Source organism: Somniosus microcephalus, chromosome 23, assembly GCF_052327205.1.
Source record: "Somniosus microcephalus isolate GS21.2 chromosome 23, FLI_Smic_1.0, whole genome shotgun sequence".
In the NCBI taxonomy this organism is placed as follows: domain Eukaryota; kingdom Metazoa; phylum Chordata; class Chondrichthyes; order Squaliformes; family Somniosidae; genus Somniosus; species Somniosus microcephalus.
In genome coordinates, this window is record NC_141009.1 from 5,697,344 (window position 1) to 5,716,689 (window position 19,346).

At 47.7% G+C, this 19,346-nt stretch overlaps 1 protein-coding gene across 1 annotated transcript in view; it reads right to left on the reverse strand.

Annotated features, from left to right (window-relative positions):
* Window positions 1-19,346, reverse strand: part of miga2 (mitoguardin 2) — a 71,214-nt gene that overhangs the window by 35,104 nt on the left and 16,764 nt on the right. Inside the window, exons 3-9 of the mRNA XM_085965260.1 lie at window positions 17,648-18,077; window positions 10,069-10,258; window positions 6,503-6,615; window positions 5,307-5,427; window positions 3,520-3,656; window positions 1,093-1,207; window positions 325-431 (exon numbers count right to left, since the gene is read on the reverse strand). Of these exons, the coding sequence (XP_085821386.1) occupies window positions 325-431; window positions 1,093-1,207; window positions 3,520-3,656; window positions 5,307-5,427; window positions 6,503-6,615; window positions 10,069-10,258; window positions 17,648-17,743 (879 nt within the window). The 5' untranslated portion in view covers window positions 17,744-18,077. The remainder of the gene's footprint in view (window positions 1-324; window positions 432-1,092; window positions 1,208-3,519; window positions 3,657-5,306; window positions 5,428-6,502; window positions 6,616-10,068; window positions 10,259-17,647; window positions 18,078-19,346) is intronic.

The following is a 19,346-nucleotide window of genomic DNA, read 5'->3' on the forward strand; positions in this document are numbered from 1 at the left end:
TGCATGTGTGGGGGCATCGGGGTCGAAAAGGATCGGGCTCCACTGCGATGCCTCCCCATCGTAGAATAGCTTAAATGCCTGGGACCCCCTCATGAAAAATGGCCGCGTAGACGAGGTACGAGAGTGACTGGTGCCCGTGTACCGGTACCCACCAACGCAAGTCAGCACTTTCATGAGATGGGGGAGAAAACGGGGAGGGAAGGAGGAACAGAAAAAAGATGGCTCCAAAACCAGGCAGTCGTAAGCCCACTGTAAATTCAAAGAGCTCAACAGGACGGAACCTAAGCCGAATTTTAGAGTCGATACGACTTAGATAAAGCTCACCTCTGCCGCTGAAAAAAACGAGTCATCGGAGGTCACACTGGCATCGTCATCGAGATAGTATCTCCCGGAATCCTCTCCGTAGGGAAGGGCCAGAGCCCCAACACACTCTGGGCAATAACAAAAAAAAAGGTTTTTCTCCCATGAAACTCTACTGAGTAACTCAGGTTGAAAATCAGCAGTAACTACACAAACCTGTTTACAATATAAAAGAACAAAAGAATATAATTAGGAGCAGGAGTAGGCCATACGGCCCCTCGAGCCTGCAATAGGATCATGGCTGATCTTCGACCTCAACTCCACTTTCCCGCCCTATCCCCATATCCCTTCGAGTCCAAAAATCTATCTCTCTCAGCCTTAAATATACTCAACATCTACAGCCCTTTGGGTTAGAGAATTATAAAGATTCACAGCCCTCTGAATGAAGAAATTTCTCCTCATCTCAGTCTTAAATGACTGACCACTTATCCTGAGACTATGCCCCCTGGTTCTAGACTCTCCAGCCAAGGGAAACAACCTCTCAGCATCTACCCTGTCAATTCCCCTCAGAATCTTATGTTTCAATGAGATCACCTCTCATTCTTCTAAACTCCAGAGAGTACAGACCCAATCTACTCAATCTCTCCTCACAGGAACAACCCGCTCATCCCAGGGATCAATCTAATGAACCTTCATTGCACTGCCTCTAAGGTTAGTATATCCTTCCTCAGACAAGGAGACCAAAACTGTGCACAAAGAGCTCTCTTCCCCAGCTTAAGAATCAGAACTTACCAAAATCAGCCAGCAGGCTATTTGAAGGTACGGTCTCCCCAAACTCTTCCTGTAGTCGATAAGCTCGGTGCAGCAGGGCTTCCAGCTTCTGTGAAAACTCCTTGTTCCTCGATGCCTGTTTAATTATTTGCAGTTGAGGGGTTCTGCTCGTTGTTCAGTTCATCCTAAACTCAATTTCCTCTTTTCCCCTCCCCACAATGCTAATCTACAAGCGCCACTGAGCCCAAATGTAGGGGTCCTATAGTCACCCCAGCCAAGACCAGCTAACTCAGCGAAGGCTGAGGATGAAGCAAGTTCTCTAGGATCCCTCATTTCAGCTCACCCGGTGAGTCGCTGAGACAGACAGACCAGCAGGTCCCAGCTGATCTTGGCTCGGTCAGTGGTAGGGTGTTACAATTGGCCTCAGCAACCCTAGGTTAGACAGGGAGGAATCAGTTGGGGTTCCCTATCCAGTGACTCCTGCTAAAAAACGGACATCTCTCTTCATAGATTCATAGAGATTTACAGCACAGGAGGAGGCTATTCGGCCCATCGTGTCTGTGCCGCCTGAAAAAGAGCTCTCCAGCCTAATCCCACTTTCCAGCTCTTGCTCCATAGCATTGTAGGTTACTGCACTTCAAGCGCATATCCAAGTACAGGAAACTCTTTTTTATCCGGCACCGACGGGACCGGCGTGGTGCCGGTTTATCAAAAAGTCCAGATTACAGAGAGGTATAGTAAAAGGTACGAGAGCTCCGTACACAGCAACAAATCCAGGCTTCCCTGTTGCTTAGCAACAGGTGCAGGAACGCCGGCCACAAGATCTAGGTGTCCCTGTTGCTTAGCAACAGGTGCAGGAACCCCGGCCACAAGATCTAGGTGTCCCTGTTGCTTAGCAACAGGTGCAGGAACCCCCGGCCACAAGATCCAGGCGTCCCTGTTGCTTAGCAACAGGTGCAGGAACCCCGGCCACAAGATCTAGGTGTCCCTGTTGCTTAGCAACAGGTGCAGGAACCTCAGTTACACAGCCACAAATCCTGGAACGGCCACTAATATGAAGTAAAACTTAGCTAAACCGACTCCTGAATTTTGCCGGTTAACAGAGATTTCCGGTTATTTAGGTGCCGGTAAATCGAAAGTTTCCTGTGCTTTTGAAATGCGATGAGGGTTTCTGCCTCTACCACACTTTCAGGCTGTGAGTTCCAGACCCCCACCACCCTCTGGGTGAAAAAAGTTCTCCTCAACTCCTCTCTAATCCTTCCACCAATTACTTTAAATCTATGCGCCCTGGTTATTGACCTCTCTGCTAAGGGAAATAGGTCCTTCCTAGCCACTCTATCTAGGCTCCTTATACTTTTATGCACCTCTTCCTGCCCTTCTCAATGTACTCGGGCACTACAAGGCTACAGACCAGAGAGCTGGAAAGTGGGATTAGGCTGGATCGCTCTTTGTCGGCCAGCACAGACACAATGGGCTGAATGGCCTCCTTCTGTGCCTTAAATTTCTATGATTCTATTTCATAGTTTCAACTGTGTGTTGACAGAGTTTGACACGTGTTTCTTGTCAGTAGCAAGGTTATGACCCCAGATATATGAATACTGCCTGTCCCCACCTCACTGCCCATTCATTATCGCTTCTCCAGGCACTGTGCAAAACAGCACGACAGGAAAATCCCAACACACAAGGACCTTAAACTCAATGTACAGGAAACTCTTTGGTATCCGGCACCGACGTGTTGCCGGTTGATCAAAAATTCCGGATGACGGAGAGGGTTATCTACCGATGCTATTTTTAACAAAGAAAAATAAAAAAATCAAGAAATGTGCAGCATACAGTAATTGGGTATTCCCCTACAGAATGTTGTGTTAAATGGACGGTGGAAGATGCTTGATTAAGTACAGTACTGCCAGTTGAGGGTAATGCAATGCAATGACTACCAGCAGCGTGGGAGACACACAGTACCCCTGTAAAATGGCGGATCAGAAGAGACTACCGGCAGCGCGGGAGAGTCAGACTCCTGTTATTGAGGTGTTCCGACTTCTGACAGTGCCAAGAAGCCGAGTAGTGTCGGTTTGGAGAACTACCCCCACTGACTAACTCGGCCACCGCGGGAGACTCGGACTCGGCAACATTGCCGGTTATTGAGGTGTTGTTTTCGGAGTGAGAATTTTGCCGGTTAATAGAGAGTTTCCTGTACAAGCCAAGTATTTGTCTAAACCGTTCAGGACAGCCAGTTTGATAAGGGGCTGGAAGAGGCAGCAATGTTTTTGACCCCACTTTCACACAGAAACACACTTGCTGCAGTTACATCGTTACTTTGCCAAAGGTTCGGCTCGTCGCGACAGGCCAATAAAGCCATTTTGCAACCGCAACACGGATGCTCCCCCAGTCATGGGGAAGGGACCACTGCTTTACACAGTCCACGTCTCTGCTCGGTGTATGGTGTACCTCACAGCTGTCCCCAGTCCCGCCGCTCGCTCCCAGGTTCATCAGACAATTCTTTTTTTCAGTTTCAGAGCCACTCCTCTGTCGTTGGGTCAGGGCGAGTTCCCACTTTTGCAAAGCTTCTTCAAACAACTCCATCCCTAATCATTAAATGGAATTACATAGAATTACACAGAATGTACAAGCACAGAAACAGGCCATTCAGCCCATCAGGTCTACGTCGGTGTTTATGCTCCACACGAGCCTCCTCCCACCCTCTTCCTCTCACCCGATCAGCATAACCTTCTATTCCTTTCTCCCTCGTGTGTTTATCTAACTTCCCCTTCAATGTATCTACACTATTCGCCTCAACCACTCCCTGTGGCAGCGAGTTCCACATTCTCACCACTCTCTGGGTAAAGAAGTTTCTCCTGAATTCCCTATTAGATTTATTGGTGACTATCTTATATTGATGGCCTCTAGTTTTACAAAACGAAACACTTGGGAACCCTAAAAACAAAAACTAGCATTACCATCGCAAATTCAAGCATGGTTTGAAATCATAACATTTGCGATTTTAAATCCCCCTCTCCCAATTCGCTCCTGACCTCAGGGCAATCCGTTCCTTGGCTTCTGCCGATGCAAGCAAAAGTGGCATAATTGACTCACCTCCCCAGTCTCTTTCCCCATTGGCCAGGGAGCAAAGAACAGGAGCACCTCGTCTCCAAACAGGCAATCCAGCTGATTGAGGTCAGGTGTAGCCCAGGGTAAATGCAGAACCATGATCCATCTATTCTGCCCCAACAACGTGCTTTAAACCCCTCCTGCTACTTGCAGCCTCTCCATTTTCTTGTGTTTTTTCTCAATTAACTGAATAGCTGCATTAACTATTCAGTTCATTAATCCTTTATAAATCACTGGTTAAGCCTCGGCTGGAGTATTGTGTCCAATTCTGGGCACCATACTTTAGGAAGGATGTCAAGGCCTTGGAGAGGGTACAGAGTAGATTTACTAGAATGGTACCTTGGATGAGGGACTTCAGTTACATGGAGAGACTGGAGAAGCTGGGATTGTTTTCCTTAGTGCAGAGAAGGTGAAGGGGAAATTTAAGAGAGGTGTTTAAAATTATGAAGAGTTTTGATAAGTAAATAAGGAGAAACTGTTTCCACTGGTAGGAAGGTCAGTAACCAGAGGACACAGATTTAAGGTAAATGTCAAAAGTGCCAGAGGGGAGATGAGGAGAAATTACTTTACACAGCGAGTTGTTACGATCTGGAATGCACTGCATGAGAGAGTGATGGAAGCAGATTCAATAGTAACTTTCAAAAGGAAATGGGATAAATACTTGAAGGGAGAAAATGTGCAGGGGGAGTGAGACTAATTGGATAGCTCTTTTAAAGAGCTAGCACAGGCACGATGGGCAGAATGGCCTCCTTCAGTGCTGTATGAGTCGATGAACTAGTGGCCATATGGTTACTACCTTCCACTCACAGACGATAATACAAACTTACCTCATCCATCGCTTCTGTGCTGGACAACCAAACTGAGGTTTTTAATAGGATCCAAAAATTAGAAAAGGCTCGTGCCGAGTAGGTTTTCTCTCCCAGGTTTTCCTTCCTCCACTTCTAATCCAAATTTCATCCTTTAATACAGAACTAGCAAACCCCACCCATAGGGGCAGTTGTACACTGGCTCTGTGGGTAAGTGCACTCCTCTCTACCCCATCGGGCATTGCATCCGCCCCACCGATCCACGTGCAGGCAAGTAGTATAAGACTATAATGAAAGCACAGTATTATAAAAGCTTCCTACCAATAACGTATAGGTTCTCAGCATTGGAATCCTCTGTCGTCACATTCTCTTCCCGAACGGCTTCCGCTTCCCATGGTTCGACTGGCGAGCCTGCGGGACTCGGCGAGTTCGCTGGTCGTATCTTTCAGTAATCATTTAATGAAAAGAAACACAAGCACAGTTCAGACTAAAAAAAAAGACTTGCATTTATACAGCATCTTTCACAACCTCAAGACGTCCCAAAGCACTTTCCAGCAAATTAAGAGTGTAGTCACTGTTGTAATGTAGGAAATGCAGCAGCCAATTTGCGCACAGCAAGTTCCCACAAACAGCAATGGGATAATGACCAGATCACCTGTTCTAATGATGTTGGTTGAGGGATAAATATTGGCCAGGACACCGGGGGAGAACGCCCCTGCTCTTCTTCCAATAGTGCCATGGGGTCTTTTACGTCCACCCGAGGGGGCAGACAGGATTTAATGTCTCATTCGAAAGATGGCACCTCCGACAGTGCAGCACTGGAGTGTCAGCCTGGATTATGTGCTCAAGTCTATGTAGTGGGGCTAGAATCCACAACCTTCTGACTCAGAGGTGAAAGTGCTACCCACTGAGCCACGACTGATTAGTGACTGGACTGATGACTATACCATTGTTACACACTACTGGGGCGGGGAGGGGGCACAAGCACAAGCACAGGGCCTCCTGCACGCTCGATGTGCGAGTTACAGCACAGATGCTGGTGAGTACCTCTGAAGGGAATTTAGAAAACAGAACCCATAGCTCCCCAGGGGTTCGGTGGGTTAAAGCACCGTCCTGTGTGGTACTGAGCCACACAACACAGGACGATCTCAGACGTAATCCGCAGTTTGTACTGATTGTTGATTTCAGCCGGAACATCTACGATTGAATTCAATGGCCATGTCCTTTTGGGGGGGTGCGAGGAAAATAGCCAGAATGCTAGCAGGGATCACTGGTATCAGGACCAAATCTGTGCATGTGTACACCAAGCAAGAACAGGATTGGACTGAACGACTCATTAAAAATGGACATAGCATCATAAAACACAGAAGGAGGCCATTTGGCCTATCGTGCCTGTGCCAGCTCTTTGAAAGAGCTCTCCAATTAGTCCCATTCCCCGGCTCTTTCCCCATAGCCCTGCAAATTTTCTCATGCAGGAGAGACAGAGTGATAAACAACATGGTTTGAATGCTCCTTACCGACGTCAGGCTATGGGAAGAGCTGGATCGCCGGCCGAGCACGCTGGAGGAGACTGCGCTGAGAGTATCGTTGCTCTTACTCCCCGGGCTCTGCACTCTTTTAGGAGGGGGTGCTGTAAGGAAGAGGAGAGATTTCAGACACATTCGGTAATGGCTGCTTGGGGGACACAGGCTTCTCATCACAACACGGGAGGAATAAGGGGGACGGAAGGAAATAAAACCTGCTGCTCGACATCACAGACAAACTGCAGAGGGGCAGCTGACTGCATTGGGTGCATTTATGAACTAAATCAAAAGCATCACTGGTGACAAAACACACAGGTTTTCACCAGAGTGTGTGGGGGGTGATATTCCTATAGTTCTTTTTAATTTGTTCCTGGGATCTGATCTCGTGAACTGGTTTCGATTGTCTGAGGGGGTTGGAGAGAAATTCGGCAGAGTTTTTCCCCCCTAATTAGCCTTGTCTTTTTTTTGCCTCTCCCAGAAGATTACATGGCTGCTGGTGGGGGTGGAAAGAGAGAACAACAATGTTCCCTTTACGCTGCGCAACCACGCAGCGCTCTGGAGGTCCCGCGCAGGCCGCTTGCCAGCTTCACAATGGGAAAAACCGCGCACGCGTGGAAATTTGAATGGCTTGCAGAGCCCCCCAAAAAATGAAAAGGAACATTGGGTAGCAAGTGTCTGGTCGTGATGCTCCGAGCATCATTGGTGTTTTCCTGCCCATCATTTTCGTATGCTCGCAAGTGGGCAACAATGGCAAGGCAGCATCACCACCAACCCTAGTTACCCCGAGGGCATTAAGAGGCAACCACAGGGCAGTGAGAATTGGAGTCACATGGGCCAGACTGGATAAGGACATCAGGTCCCCTTCACTGAAGGACATTAGTGAACCAGCTGGGTTTTTACAACAATCCGGCAGATTTCACAGGTCATTTTTCTGGTACCAACCCACTAGATTTATTGAACCTAATTTCACAACAAGTCATGGTGTAGCTGGTACCTGCCCAGATTATCTAATGATTTAAAACTGAACAGTCCATTTGCCCACAGTCAATTGAATTTTTTTGACGTGTGCAAGAAGAGTCAAGAGAGAGAGACTTCAGAAGTTTTCTCCACAGCACCATCTATCGCCAACACCTGCAATTACAATGTTACAGGCAATTGTTTACATACAGGATTTCCATGCTTAAAGTTTATATATAGCCAGTTTCAATGTTAAATGTTGACATAAAAGCGTGACCAAAAATCAGGAAGTGTGCGCATACACAAGAGTCTATAAAACAATTCATTTCTTCCACAACAAGATTTTCTTCTTTTCTCGATTTCATCTTCCTTTCAGGCCTCCGTTCATGCCCCACTCCCTGATTAAGTCATTCTCTCAGGACTCTGCACATCATATCTTCGAGCTCAAGGATAATCCAGGGATGGGGCAGGGAAGTTCCTTGTCTCCACTCGGTGCCTCATTCCTGAGCCGAGATCAGAACACCACCCCCTCCCCTCCACCCCCCCCCCTTTCTTCACATTGCCCAGTTGAAGCCAAGACTTCCTTTTTTCCCCTCTTTATTGTGGTTCTGTCCCCGCTTCCCATTTAAATTTCTGCCATTCCATGTCATGCATCGGCCGCAGTTGTGAACGGGCAAGCTCCCCTCAGGATTGCCAGGTTAACACCAAGCACTAGGATGTGCTCAACTGCACACCAAGCAATGGTAAAGACACAAGGTGAGGGGAGGGGGCCAAGCCAGTCCTATAAAGCCAGTGAAGGATTTTTGGACTTTACCTGAATTACCTGCTAAAAAGGAGCTGAGTTTGGTTAAAAAGAACTGTTAAACTGCCCATTCAAGGCGGCATGCTGGGAAGCTTGACCAAAGTGTTATGCAGACTGTCTAGAAGAACTCCAGATAAGGAGGCCTTGAGAAGACAGTGAGAATTGTCTCAACACTGGGTGTGGTTTTGTAGCATCAGTCTGTGTAACCATGGGCGAGAGAGAGAGTGGAAAGTTACGAGAAAGATCAGCAAGAATGGTATAAGAGCAGCCATTCTAAAGTGAAAGTAAGGCACAGTGTACCAGACAGACCAGAAGAACACGTCGCAGGATGTCGATGGATTATTAATCTTCCAGTGTCCACGAAGCAGAAGAATTGGCCAGTTTCGAGTTGTACCACTGACTTACAGGTTGTATGCATCTTTATCTGTAAACCCATTGTGCTTTAATGTTAATAAAACCATTATTTGGAAAAATTTATAGTCTTGATCTCACCTCTGGTCACCCTAAAGATGCAAGAGAGTTAAAACAAATACCTTACAACAGGCCCAACCTTGATGCCAGTGGTAGGCACGGTTTATTGTAGCTGAAGGTGGCCATAGGAGTCGGAGGTAGGAGGCCAAAGCCCCCCGTCAAGGAGAGCTTTAGTTTGCCTCCACAGCACTGTTTTCGTTACGTTAACTTTACAGGGTTGCCTCTGGACAACGGAAGGAACCCTGAAAAGTAAATGGGGCAATAGCATGCAGACCCAGGAGGATCCCGAGCACCCCTAGGATCCAGAGCGGAAAATCAGCCAGGCTTCCTGATCCTGATTGCTTTTCAGTGTCTCCTGCAGTGATGTGCATGAGTGAATTTTTGGATGAGAATGGGATCAGGTCTTCACAGTTGAATACCCTGCTGACGTTCACTGTCTGGGATCAGCAAGAATAGTCCCTTTGGGCCTGCCCCACTGGTACCTGTGCCCACAGCGAGAGTCAGCCCCTTAGGCCTGCACCACTGGTACCCATGCCCACAGCGAGAGTCAGCCCCTTAGGCCTGCACCACTGGTACCCGTGCCCACAGCGAGAATCAGCCCCTTAGGCCTGCACCACTGGTACCCGTGCCCACAGCGAGAGTCAGCCCCTTAGGCCTGCACCACTGGTACCCGTGCCCACAGCGAGAGTCAGCCCCTTAGGCCTGCACCACTGGTACCCGTGCCCACAGCAAGAGTCAACCCCTTAGGCCTGCACCACTGGTACCTGTGCCCACAGCGAGAGTCAGCCCCTTAGGCCTGCACCACTGGTACCTGTGCCCACAGTGAGAGTCAGCCCCTTAGGCCTGCACCACTGGTACCTGTGCCCACAGTGAGAGTCAGCCCCTTAGGCCTGCACCACTGGTACCTGTGCCCACAGCGAGAGTCAGCCCCTTAGGCCTGCACCACTGGTACCTGTGCCCACAGTGAGAGTCAGCCCCTTAGGTCTGCACCACTGGTACCCGTGCCCAGTGAGAGTCAGCCCCTTAGGCCTGCACCACTAGTACCTGTGCCCACAGTGAGAGTCAGCCCCTTAGGCCTGCACCACTGGTACCTGTGCCCACAGCGAGAGAGTCAGCCCCTTAGGTCTGCACCACTGGTACCCGTGCCCACAGTGAGAGTCAGCCCCTTAGGTCTGCACCACTGGTACCTGTGCTCACAGTGAGAGTCAGCCCCTTAGGCCTGCACCACTGGTACCTGTGCCCACAGCGAGAGTAGGCCCCTTCTGGAGAGAAATGGAGAATTTTTCTTTTTTTTTTAAAAATAGAAAGGGCAAACAAATGGCTTCTTTACCTCTCTTTAAGGGTGGGAGTCTCCCCAGTGCAGGGAGCTGGGGCTCCTTGCGTTTCTCTGCATCTTGCTTTTTCCTCCGCCGTCGCCTCTTCAGCTGGTGGGCTGTGAGAGCCAAGGCCACGGTACCCAAAGCTGTTGCAAAAAGCACCTTCTTCAGCCCCGGAGACAGCCTCAGTTGTGAGAAGATGGACTTTAGACGGTATCAAATAAAGAGCGTTTTAGAATTTATCACAATACGTTAGAGAATACATAGAAATCACAGCACAGAAACAGGCCCTTCGGCCCAAATGATCCATGCTGGTGTTTATGCTCCACACGAGCCTCCTCCCACCCTACTTCATCTCACCCCATCAGCATAACCTTCTATTCCTTTCTCCCTCATGTTTATCCAGCTTCCCCTTAAATGCTAATTACAAAACATGATGCCTGGGGTGTTGCTTCAAACTACTGCCCCGCAAAACTACATCTGTACGAGTCAAGTGCTTTCAAGTTATGATTCTAGAAGATGCTTACACTTTGTGGGTCTGTCCAATAAGAGACTAGAAAGCCTGTTCTGTCCATGCAAGTGTGAGCACACAAGGGCCCAATACTGTGACATGGAATGCATCACCCATTCAGGTACAACATTTAGGGGCGTGAACACACACAATGTTTTTTTTTTAAGTTACATTTTAATTTTATTTTCTTTCCTTGCTAAATGTCTTCCCTCTCCCTTACTGGGGCATGATTTCACAGGCACTGGGGGTCCTCCAGTGCACAAATAGCCAATATTCACATGCAAGCAGAGCATGATTGCAGGCTATCTGACTGCAGGGAACCTCTCAGCCAAGCCTGATCCTGTCCTAAGCCATTGTCCACACACAGGGGTCAATGAATAACAAACAGGATCAGGAACCCTGGCTGATTATCCCCTCCCTAACGGAGAGGCACAGAGACCAATAGCAGCACCCTGATCATTACCCTGGCTGAAAGGAGCGGACACAGCACAAACCAGGGTTCGATTATAGGAGCTTCCCGATCTGTGGGACTCAGCGACTCACTGGATAAAGCTGCTGAGCCGTCAGGGGAGCACGGTTTAACTTTTACTGATTACGGGGCGTGGGAGTCTCCACTAGAGCACCCAGTTTGAGAATATTTCCTGATATTTAAAATCCAGTGCATCTTCCAAATGAACTGTACGGGTAGCACAAAGCCACTTTGCTTAAACTTCTTTGTTTTACGTCTCACAGAAACACAATAAGGTCATCATTTAAAGAAGTTTGCATTTATTAAGCGCCTTTCGCATCCTCAGGACGTCATCCAATTAATTACTTTTGAAGTGTAGTCACGGCAACCAATTTGTGCACAGCAAGCTCCCACAAACAGCAATGAGATAAATGACCAGGTAATATGTTTTGGTGGTGGTGAGTGAGGAATAAGTACTGGCCAGGACACCGGGGAGAACTCCCCTGCTTTTCTTCAAATAGTGCCATAGAACCTTTTATGTCCACCCGAGAGGGCAGACAAGGCCTCGGTTTAACATCTCATCCAAAAGACGGCACCTCTGACAGTGCAGCACTCCCTCGGTACTGCACTGGAGTGTCAGCCTGGATTATGGGCTCAAGTTCTGGAGTGGGACTTAGACCCACAACCTTCTGACTCAGGGGCAAGAGTGCTACCCACTGAGCCACAGCTGACCCCCAAGTACTACTTTCCCCTCTTCTCCTGAAAGCACCAACTTCTACTGGGAGACACCTCCACCAGCACCAGTAGTTCTCCAGTACAAACGCTCATTGTGTATGCAAAGTGCGTACAACGTTCACAAAGACAGCAGTAAAAGGAGTGGCACGTTTGTGGGTATCACACGGCATTGTCCAGTATAGAACTGCAATGCAGTACTGAATTACAGCCAGTAGGGGTCTTCAGTGAGCCAGGTATATGGGAGGATCCCTCTAGAGGCATAGCCAAGATGGGCCGAATGGCCTCCTTCTGTGCCGTGAATTTCCATGAGTGGCAGAAACCGAGTACGGTGACATTTCAACCTACACCACAGGACCTCACGTTCCATCTTTCCCCGAATTGTTTCCTCTCCAAAACGCGGCGAATCGTGCTCAAGTTTCCCCAAGCAACAACTGTCCCAAGTGGCCACGTGAGTCTGGACAGGGAGTTTCAGGAGGCTACGTGACAGTGCGATAATCGTCTATATAAATATCTGACTTTCAAAAGGATCCCAATTTTGAAACTCGCATCTTTAAAATATGCTCCTGAAATTGAGTGAAAGAAACGCATTTGGAGAAATAAGCCATGCTTTACATTTTCTTCTTTATAACATCTTTAGTTCTGTAATTCCTTTTGTGATTTAAAGAAACACCACATGAAACGTTAGGGATAGGAGTTTAATTTTTTTTTAAATCACAGCATGCACAGTAATAGAGTAGGTAAGCCAAGTGTTATTGATCCGTTTGGAATTTCTGATTAGATTTAAATCAATTTACAAAGTTTGCAAATCACAGCAGAGAGAGTTGCAGGATTCAAAGAGACCCTGATCAAAATAACCCTCAGCTCCCATCCTAATCTGATAATAACCCAGTCCGCCACCTATTCTCATCAGCAACTCCAGGCCCCACCAATCCCCATCAGCAACTCCAGGCCCCACCAATCCCCATCAGTGGAATTACTTTTACATAAATTACACCAGTGAGGTGGCACCATAAACATCTAAGAATTGGGTAATAAAACTATGAAACGTTTACCCTGCTAATGTCTCAGCTAAGGCAGCAAGTTGCTAAGCCATGGAGATCAGGAAGTTCCACGGGGTGGGGTGATACGGTGGGTTCAGTAACTGGCCTATCGCCTCGGGAATCTGGCTTCGAATCCAGCCCAGGCTGGCGAGATGAATGTTGTCTCTCTGCTTACTGCAAGGGTCCTATGTGAAATTACTTTGGACAGTCCCAATCCAATTCCATAATTGGGAATCTCAATCAAGAATGGCTCATGTGGGTAATGGAAAAACGGAAGGGGGTACCTGGGATTGGTGCACATTGTCAGGGCAGAGTTTGGTAACTTTACATTGTATAAAATGGATCTGGGAATGCTTGATACTGGCATGTAGGTCGCTGCGACCTGGAATGCACTGCCTGAAAGGGTGGTGGAAGCAGATTCAATACTAATCTTCAAAAAGGCAATTGGAGAAATACTTGAAAAGGAAAAATTTGCAGGTGAGTGGGACTAATTGGAGAGCTCTTTCAAAGAGCCAGTACAGGTGCGATAGGCCAAACGGCCTCCTCCTGTGCTATAGGTGCCTGAAATGTAAGGTGTTCCATTTTCCAGTACTAGCACGCCTCTCCTTGATCAGCACTATAAAAGCAGCGAAGAAATCTCTGCTGTATGTTGAGTCAGTCCTCTCAGCTGGGGTGATGGGAGGGGCATTGCAATTAGCTTTAGAGAGAGGAAACTTGACCTGGGGTCCCGGTCCCACTCCTGCTTACTATACAGGGCTGGAAGTGTCTGTCTGATCAAACAGCCTGCCAACACTCAGCATCTAGGCTCACATTGTCACTTGGACAAGCGACCAGAAGCCAACGGGGAACCAAGACCCCATCAAGGAGCCAAAGCCAGGAGGGGAACAAATAGGTGGGGGGGAACAAATAGAGAAAAGCTATAAAAATAAAGATTGCAGATTAGTGTCCGACTAATATATAGAATGTAACATTGGAAGGAACAGTCCCCACAACAGCTTTCCCCGCAAGCATTTGTTTTTTGAACTGAACAAACACCCGTGGAGGGTGAGCAGAAAAAGAGGCAAGTGCGAAACCGACACCCCGGCTACAGGGAACGTAACTCCAACCAGACGGTTGTACTCTGCAGCCAGCGCCAGACTCATGGTCCCACACAGGGCTCACTGAAGAAAGAGATTTCATTTAGGTAGCACTTTTTAAGGCCTCAACGCATCCCAAAGTGCTTCAGAGCCAATGAAGTGCTTTTGAAGTGCAGTCGCTGTTGTAATGTAGGAAACGCAGCAGCCAATTTGTGCACAGCAAGATCCCACAAACAGCAATGAGATAAATGACCAGATAATGTTTTTTAGTGGTATTGGTTGAGGGATAAATGTTGGCCAGCACACTGGGGAGAACTCTCCTGCTCTTCCTCCATTCGCGCCATGGAATATTTTACGTCCACCTGGGAGGGCAGATGGGGCCTCGGTTTAAACATCTCCTCCAACAGACAACACCTCCGACAGTGCAGCGTTCCCTTCAGTACTCCACTCGAGTGGCAGCCTAGGTTCTGGGCTCAAGTCTCTGGAATGGGGCTTGAACCCACAACCCTCTGACCCTGAGGCAAGAAAGTGCTCTGTCTGAGTCACGGGTCAATAGTAGATACACTAGAGGATCTGAGGAAATCTCATGGTCTAATCATCCAAGATATCGGTGACAAACATGTATTTGTTCAAAAAAAAAAATGTTTTAAGGTTTTATTTTTGAGACAGATATTGGAGGACAGTGCTTTGTCCTGGAGTATCCCTTTAAGCAGTCACGGAGCAGTTTCACTGCAGTGCAGTGGTGCTGAGCATTAATACGGAGACTCAGGGAGCAAAGAGGGCATTAAACCAATCCCCTACTCTGTTACTTTGCTGAGATGCGTCGAGCAAGGAGCCCGGCGGAGGGCAGGGAAATATCAGGCACAGAAGTCCAGTTGGGTGGGAAACTCATGATTCCTAGCAGCCAGCCAAAGTGGTACTGGGAACCATCCTACTTGCGATTGCACTCGAGAGGGTACAGAGGAGATTTGCGAGGATGTGGCCAGGACTGGAGATTTAAAATAATTGGTAGAAGAATTAGAGGGGAGTTGAGGAGAACTTTTTCCAACCAGAGGGTGCTGGGGTTCTGGAACTCACTGCCTGAAAGGGTGGGAGAGGCAGAAACCCTCATCACATTTAAAAAGTACTTGGATGTGCGCTTTAAGTGCCGTAGCCTGCAGGGCTACGGACCAAGAGCTGGACAGTGGGATTAGGCTGGATAGCTCTTTTCAGCTGGCACAGACACAATTGGCCAAATGGGCTCCTTCTGTCTGTTCTATGACTCTACTACCAACAAACAGTGAACCCAGGTGGACTAAACAACAACTTGGAAATCATTCTTTTTTTTAAAAAAAAAGGTAATGGATGAATGTTAAATTTTCATGCGAAGTTTAAATATGAAACTGTAATTATGTCTCCCCCCAAAATTCAAAACTAAAAATTCAAAGAATCACGGAGGCTCTGGTTAATTTAAGGTGCTGAAGTGTTCTAGAGACGAGAATGAGGAACGTTAACAGAATCACTCCAATTGGTCTTTTGTTAAATATGTGCCAAAATGCAGCTCGTGTGGAGCATGAACACAGGCGGCCTGTTTCTGTGCTGTAAATTCTCTGTCGCCAGCTCAGACTGAAGGGATGAATGGTTGCTCTCTGTTGGTTGTACGGGCCCTATATTGAATTAGTTTGAACAGTTTCGATGTAGCTCCTGGTGGAACTAGGTTCTATAGCACAAAAAAACTCCTACATTTGGCACAATTTAACTCGGAAAGGCCGTAGGATTTGGAATGCGCTGCCTGATAGGGCGGTGGATACAGATTCAATAGTAGCCTTCAAAAGGGAATTGGATAAATACATCAAGGGGAAAAAATTGCAGGGATATGGAGAAAGAGCGGGGGGCTAACTGGATTGCTCTTCCAAAAGAGCCGGCGCGGAAAGAATGGCCTCCTTCTGTGGTTGGTGCATGAAGCATAACAACTCAGAAGGAAATGTTATTCTGAGGTTGGGACTGAGGTGGTGCTCTCCCTGACCGGACGTTGGAAAAGGTGTTTCATTCCCCAACACTTGCATCCTTCACCCTCAGGAATAGGAAATCCAAGCCCAAAGATTTAATTCACCAGAGGCCGTGCTGTGATTTAACAATTTCTGGCATGCACCAACAGAGTGATGGAGCACGAGTTCGCCCAAGGTTCCTGACCTCAGCCATTCCACCAACACAAGGCACCTCGCGGAAGTCACCCGCTTCCCAGAAAACATCATGGGGAGAAGCATCCCCATTGTGTTGGGCAGGGGTATCAAGGGATATGGAGCAAAGGCGGTAAAATGGAGTTCAGGTGCAGATCGGCCATGATCTATAATTGAATGGTGGAGCAGGCCTGAGGGGCCGAATGGCCTCCTCCTGTTCCTAATATTCCCATCCCTGGGAGTCATTCTAAAGCAGCTCTAAATAACTGGTAGTGGAGCAGGAGTGGCAGAGTTGAGAGCTGTCACTGTGGGGGGGTTATAGATCAGGCACAGTTTGGCCCATGGTGGAAAGAATTTAAAAGGGGGAACTGATACCCTCACGATTTACTCAAACTTTATTATCGAACCTGATGAACATTCCACATGAATTTTATAGTGCATTATTAAATGTTACAGTTTGATGTACTATCTAATTTGTGACTTATACAGTCTTTGGCCAGCCAGAACAATACTGCTCACTATAGTCAACAATTAGACCTCCTCCCCAACAATGTTTCCTTTAAGCTGCGTGGCCATGCGGCACTCCAGGGATCCCGCACAGCCGGCTTTTAAATAGAAAAACTGCACATGCACAGTATTTTGAATGGGCCGCACAGTCTGTTAAAGGGGCTGCGCGACCCAAAAAAATTTACAGGGAACATTGCTCCCCACCCCACAAAGTTACAGCAAGTCTCACCAGGTAAAGGCACATTACACAGAATTTACAGCACGGAAACAGGCCATTCAGCCCATCAGGTCTATGCCAGTGTTCATACTCCACACGAGCTTCCTCCCGCCCTCTTCATCTCACCCGATCTGCATATTCTTCTATTCCTTTCTCCCTCATGTGTTCATCGAGCTTCCCCTTTAATGTATCTCTGCTATTCGCCTCAACCACTCCCTGTGGCAGCGAGTTCCACATTCTCACCACTCTGGGTAAAGAAGTTTCTCCTGAATTCCCGATTGGATTTATTAGTGACTATCTTATATTCATGGCCCCTAGTTTTGGATGTGATACTGAGGCAGACAGACCCAGGTTTGATGCCTGGTCTGTGCTGAGTTAGTCCAAGTCAGCGTCAGGTGGGTGGGAGTCGCTACAACTGGTCTAAATGTCAACTAGGGGAAGTGAACGACTGGCCAGGGAACTGGCTCCTGGTGGAAAATGTCTATTCATCAGGTTTGAAAATAAAGTTTGAGTAAATCGTGAGGGTAGCAGTTCCTCTTTTTAAATTAATCCCCCTGTACGGGTCAAACTATGCCTGACCTATGACCCCCACAGTAACAGCTCTCAAAACTCTGCCAGTGATGAGGGAGAGGGTGAGGAGGACAGGATAGCTGGCTGCAATACTCCTTTTAGGAAATTTGGTTTTAAAAAAAATAAATGCAATTATAGTACAAGATTATTTACAAGTCAAATAGGTGAATTTACTTGGCGTGCCTACTTCGAAAACAGAACCACGTACGATATGCAAGTCACCCGTGAGGACAAGTGGTGGCGCAGAACCAGGGCTTTCTTCCACCACCTGCCTCGCTCCCCAAAAACAAGCGGTGAAAATGGAACCTGCCCTGTTGGATGCCGACATACCTGCCCGAAAGTGGAGTACAGGAATACTGGAATCTCGGCCACCGTCATCGCCAGGGCTTGGATAATGGACGCCCCGTCTGTTCTCCTCAATGACATTGCGTACTAAGGTCAATTGCTCCTGTACATCCGCAAGGCAAGCGTATGTTCGCCGAGGTTTTTGTGCAGTCAGTCGGCAAGGGTCAGTGAGCAGAAGGGGAGGGCGGTCGTTTCAGTCGCTTCTTATCGCATTTTCCAATTCTGCGACGAGGCCCCCGGGGTGGTGGTTGGGGGGTGGAGGGGGAAAGACAGGAGCCGCAGTCCCGGCAAACTGAGCCGTCTCCCAGCCCCACTCTGCTGCTTCCTTCCAAAGACAGTGGGTCAGTAGCTCCCAGTTAATGTGCAGTTCCGATCAAAGCTGCAGCCCTAGCCTCAGTGCTCTAACCACTTGTTCCTTCAAGATCAATAAAAAGCCACGGTTAAAGACGAAGTAACGGCAGTGAGCAACAAACAAAAAAACACACACACACACACACAATCGGCAAGAAGACATGCAGCTTCGTGTGTCCAACTCCTCGCTCAGGAAAAGCCACACAATCCTCCGAGGGTGGAAAAAGATAGCGACTCACTCAGGACTGCAACGTGATGCCTCCTTGCAGTTATTTCCCCCTCTCCCTCCCCACCAACAGGCATTGGCAGAAATCAGAGAGCAGGTCTCTACTCCTCCCAGATAGAGAAGGTGGATGGCATTGATGGCAGGGGGAAAGAAAGGAGGAAGAAGTCTTCAAAAAGAAATTGAGCCAACAATACAGCAGCCCCAACAGTGCACTTTACCAGACTGGTCAGACCATGCCTGCAATTCCCCATTTAGCCACTAGGAATTATAGTCGCTTCCAGCACAGGAGGAGGCCAATCAGCTCATCACATCTGTGCTGGCTCTTTGTTAGACCAATCCAAAACCAATGCCACCGCCCCACAGTCCTGCATCTTCCGCTGTTTCAAATACACTGTTCCCTTAAAAGATGCAATGGTCTCTGCCTCAACCACTCCCTCTGGCAAAGCATTCCCTGGTCCAACAACACACTGCGTAAAGAAATTTCTCCCAACCCCTCTCCTCATTCACTCTTTAAATTGATTACCCCTCATCACTGACTCCACAATTAGAGATTGTCTTTCCCTATTCACCCCATCAAAACCGTCAGAATTTTAATCCTCTCTTAAATCTTATCTTGGTTTTCTCTGCTCTACTATAAATAGTCCCCCCACCCCACCCCACAGTCTCTCTTCAGAACTATAGTTTCCCAATCTGGCATTGTACTAATCTCATTGTATTATCTCATTGTACTAATGAATCGACGCAATATGGCCTTTCTATAATGAGGACTGCTCACGGTGCTGTAACTAACAGTTACAGTACTGTGAGCAGTCCTCATTATAGAAAAACCAGAGAGAGCATATTCGTATATATGTAGGATTAGGGTTTGGTTTCACCTCATGATTAAGGTTTTTCTTTTCACTTATAAATAGCTTGTAGACTTGCACTGTAGGTAAAAATAATAAAATGGCCAAAATTGCTCATTCCCAGAATGCTTCAGGGTATGGATGACATTTAACAAGAAAAAGTTTTGCCAGCAAGGAGAGGTCATCTGTTAGCAAGGAGAGGTCAGTGGTCTTCCAAGTAAGAGGGTAGCCTAGATCACAAACAAGACAATGATCAACAGTT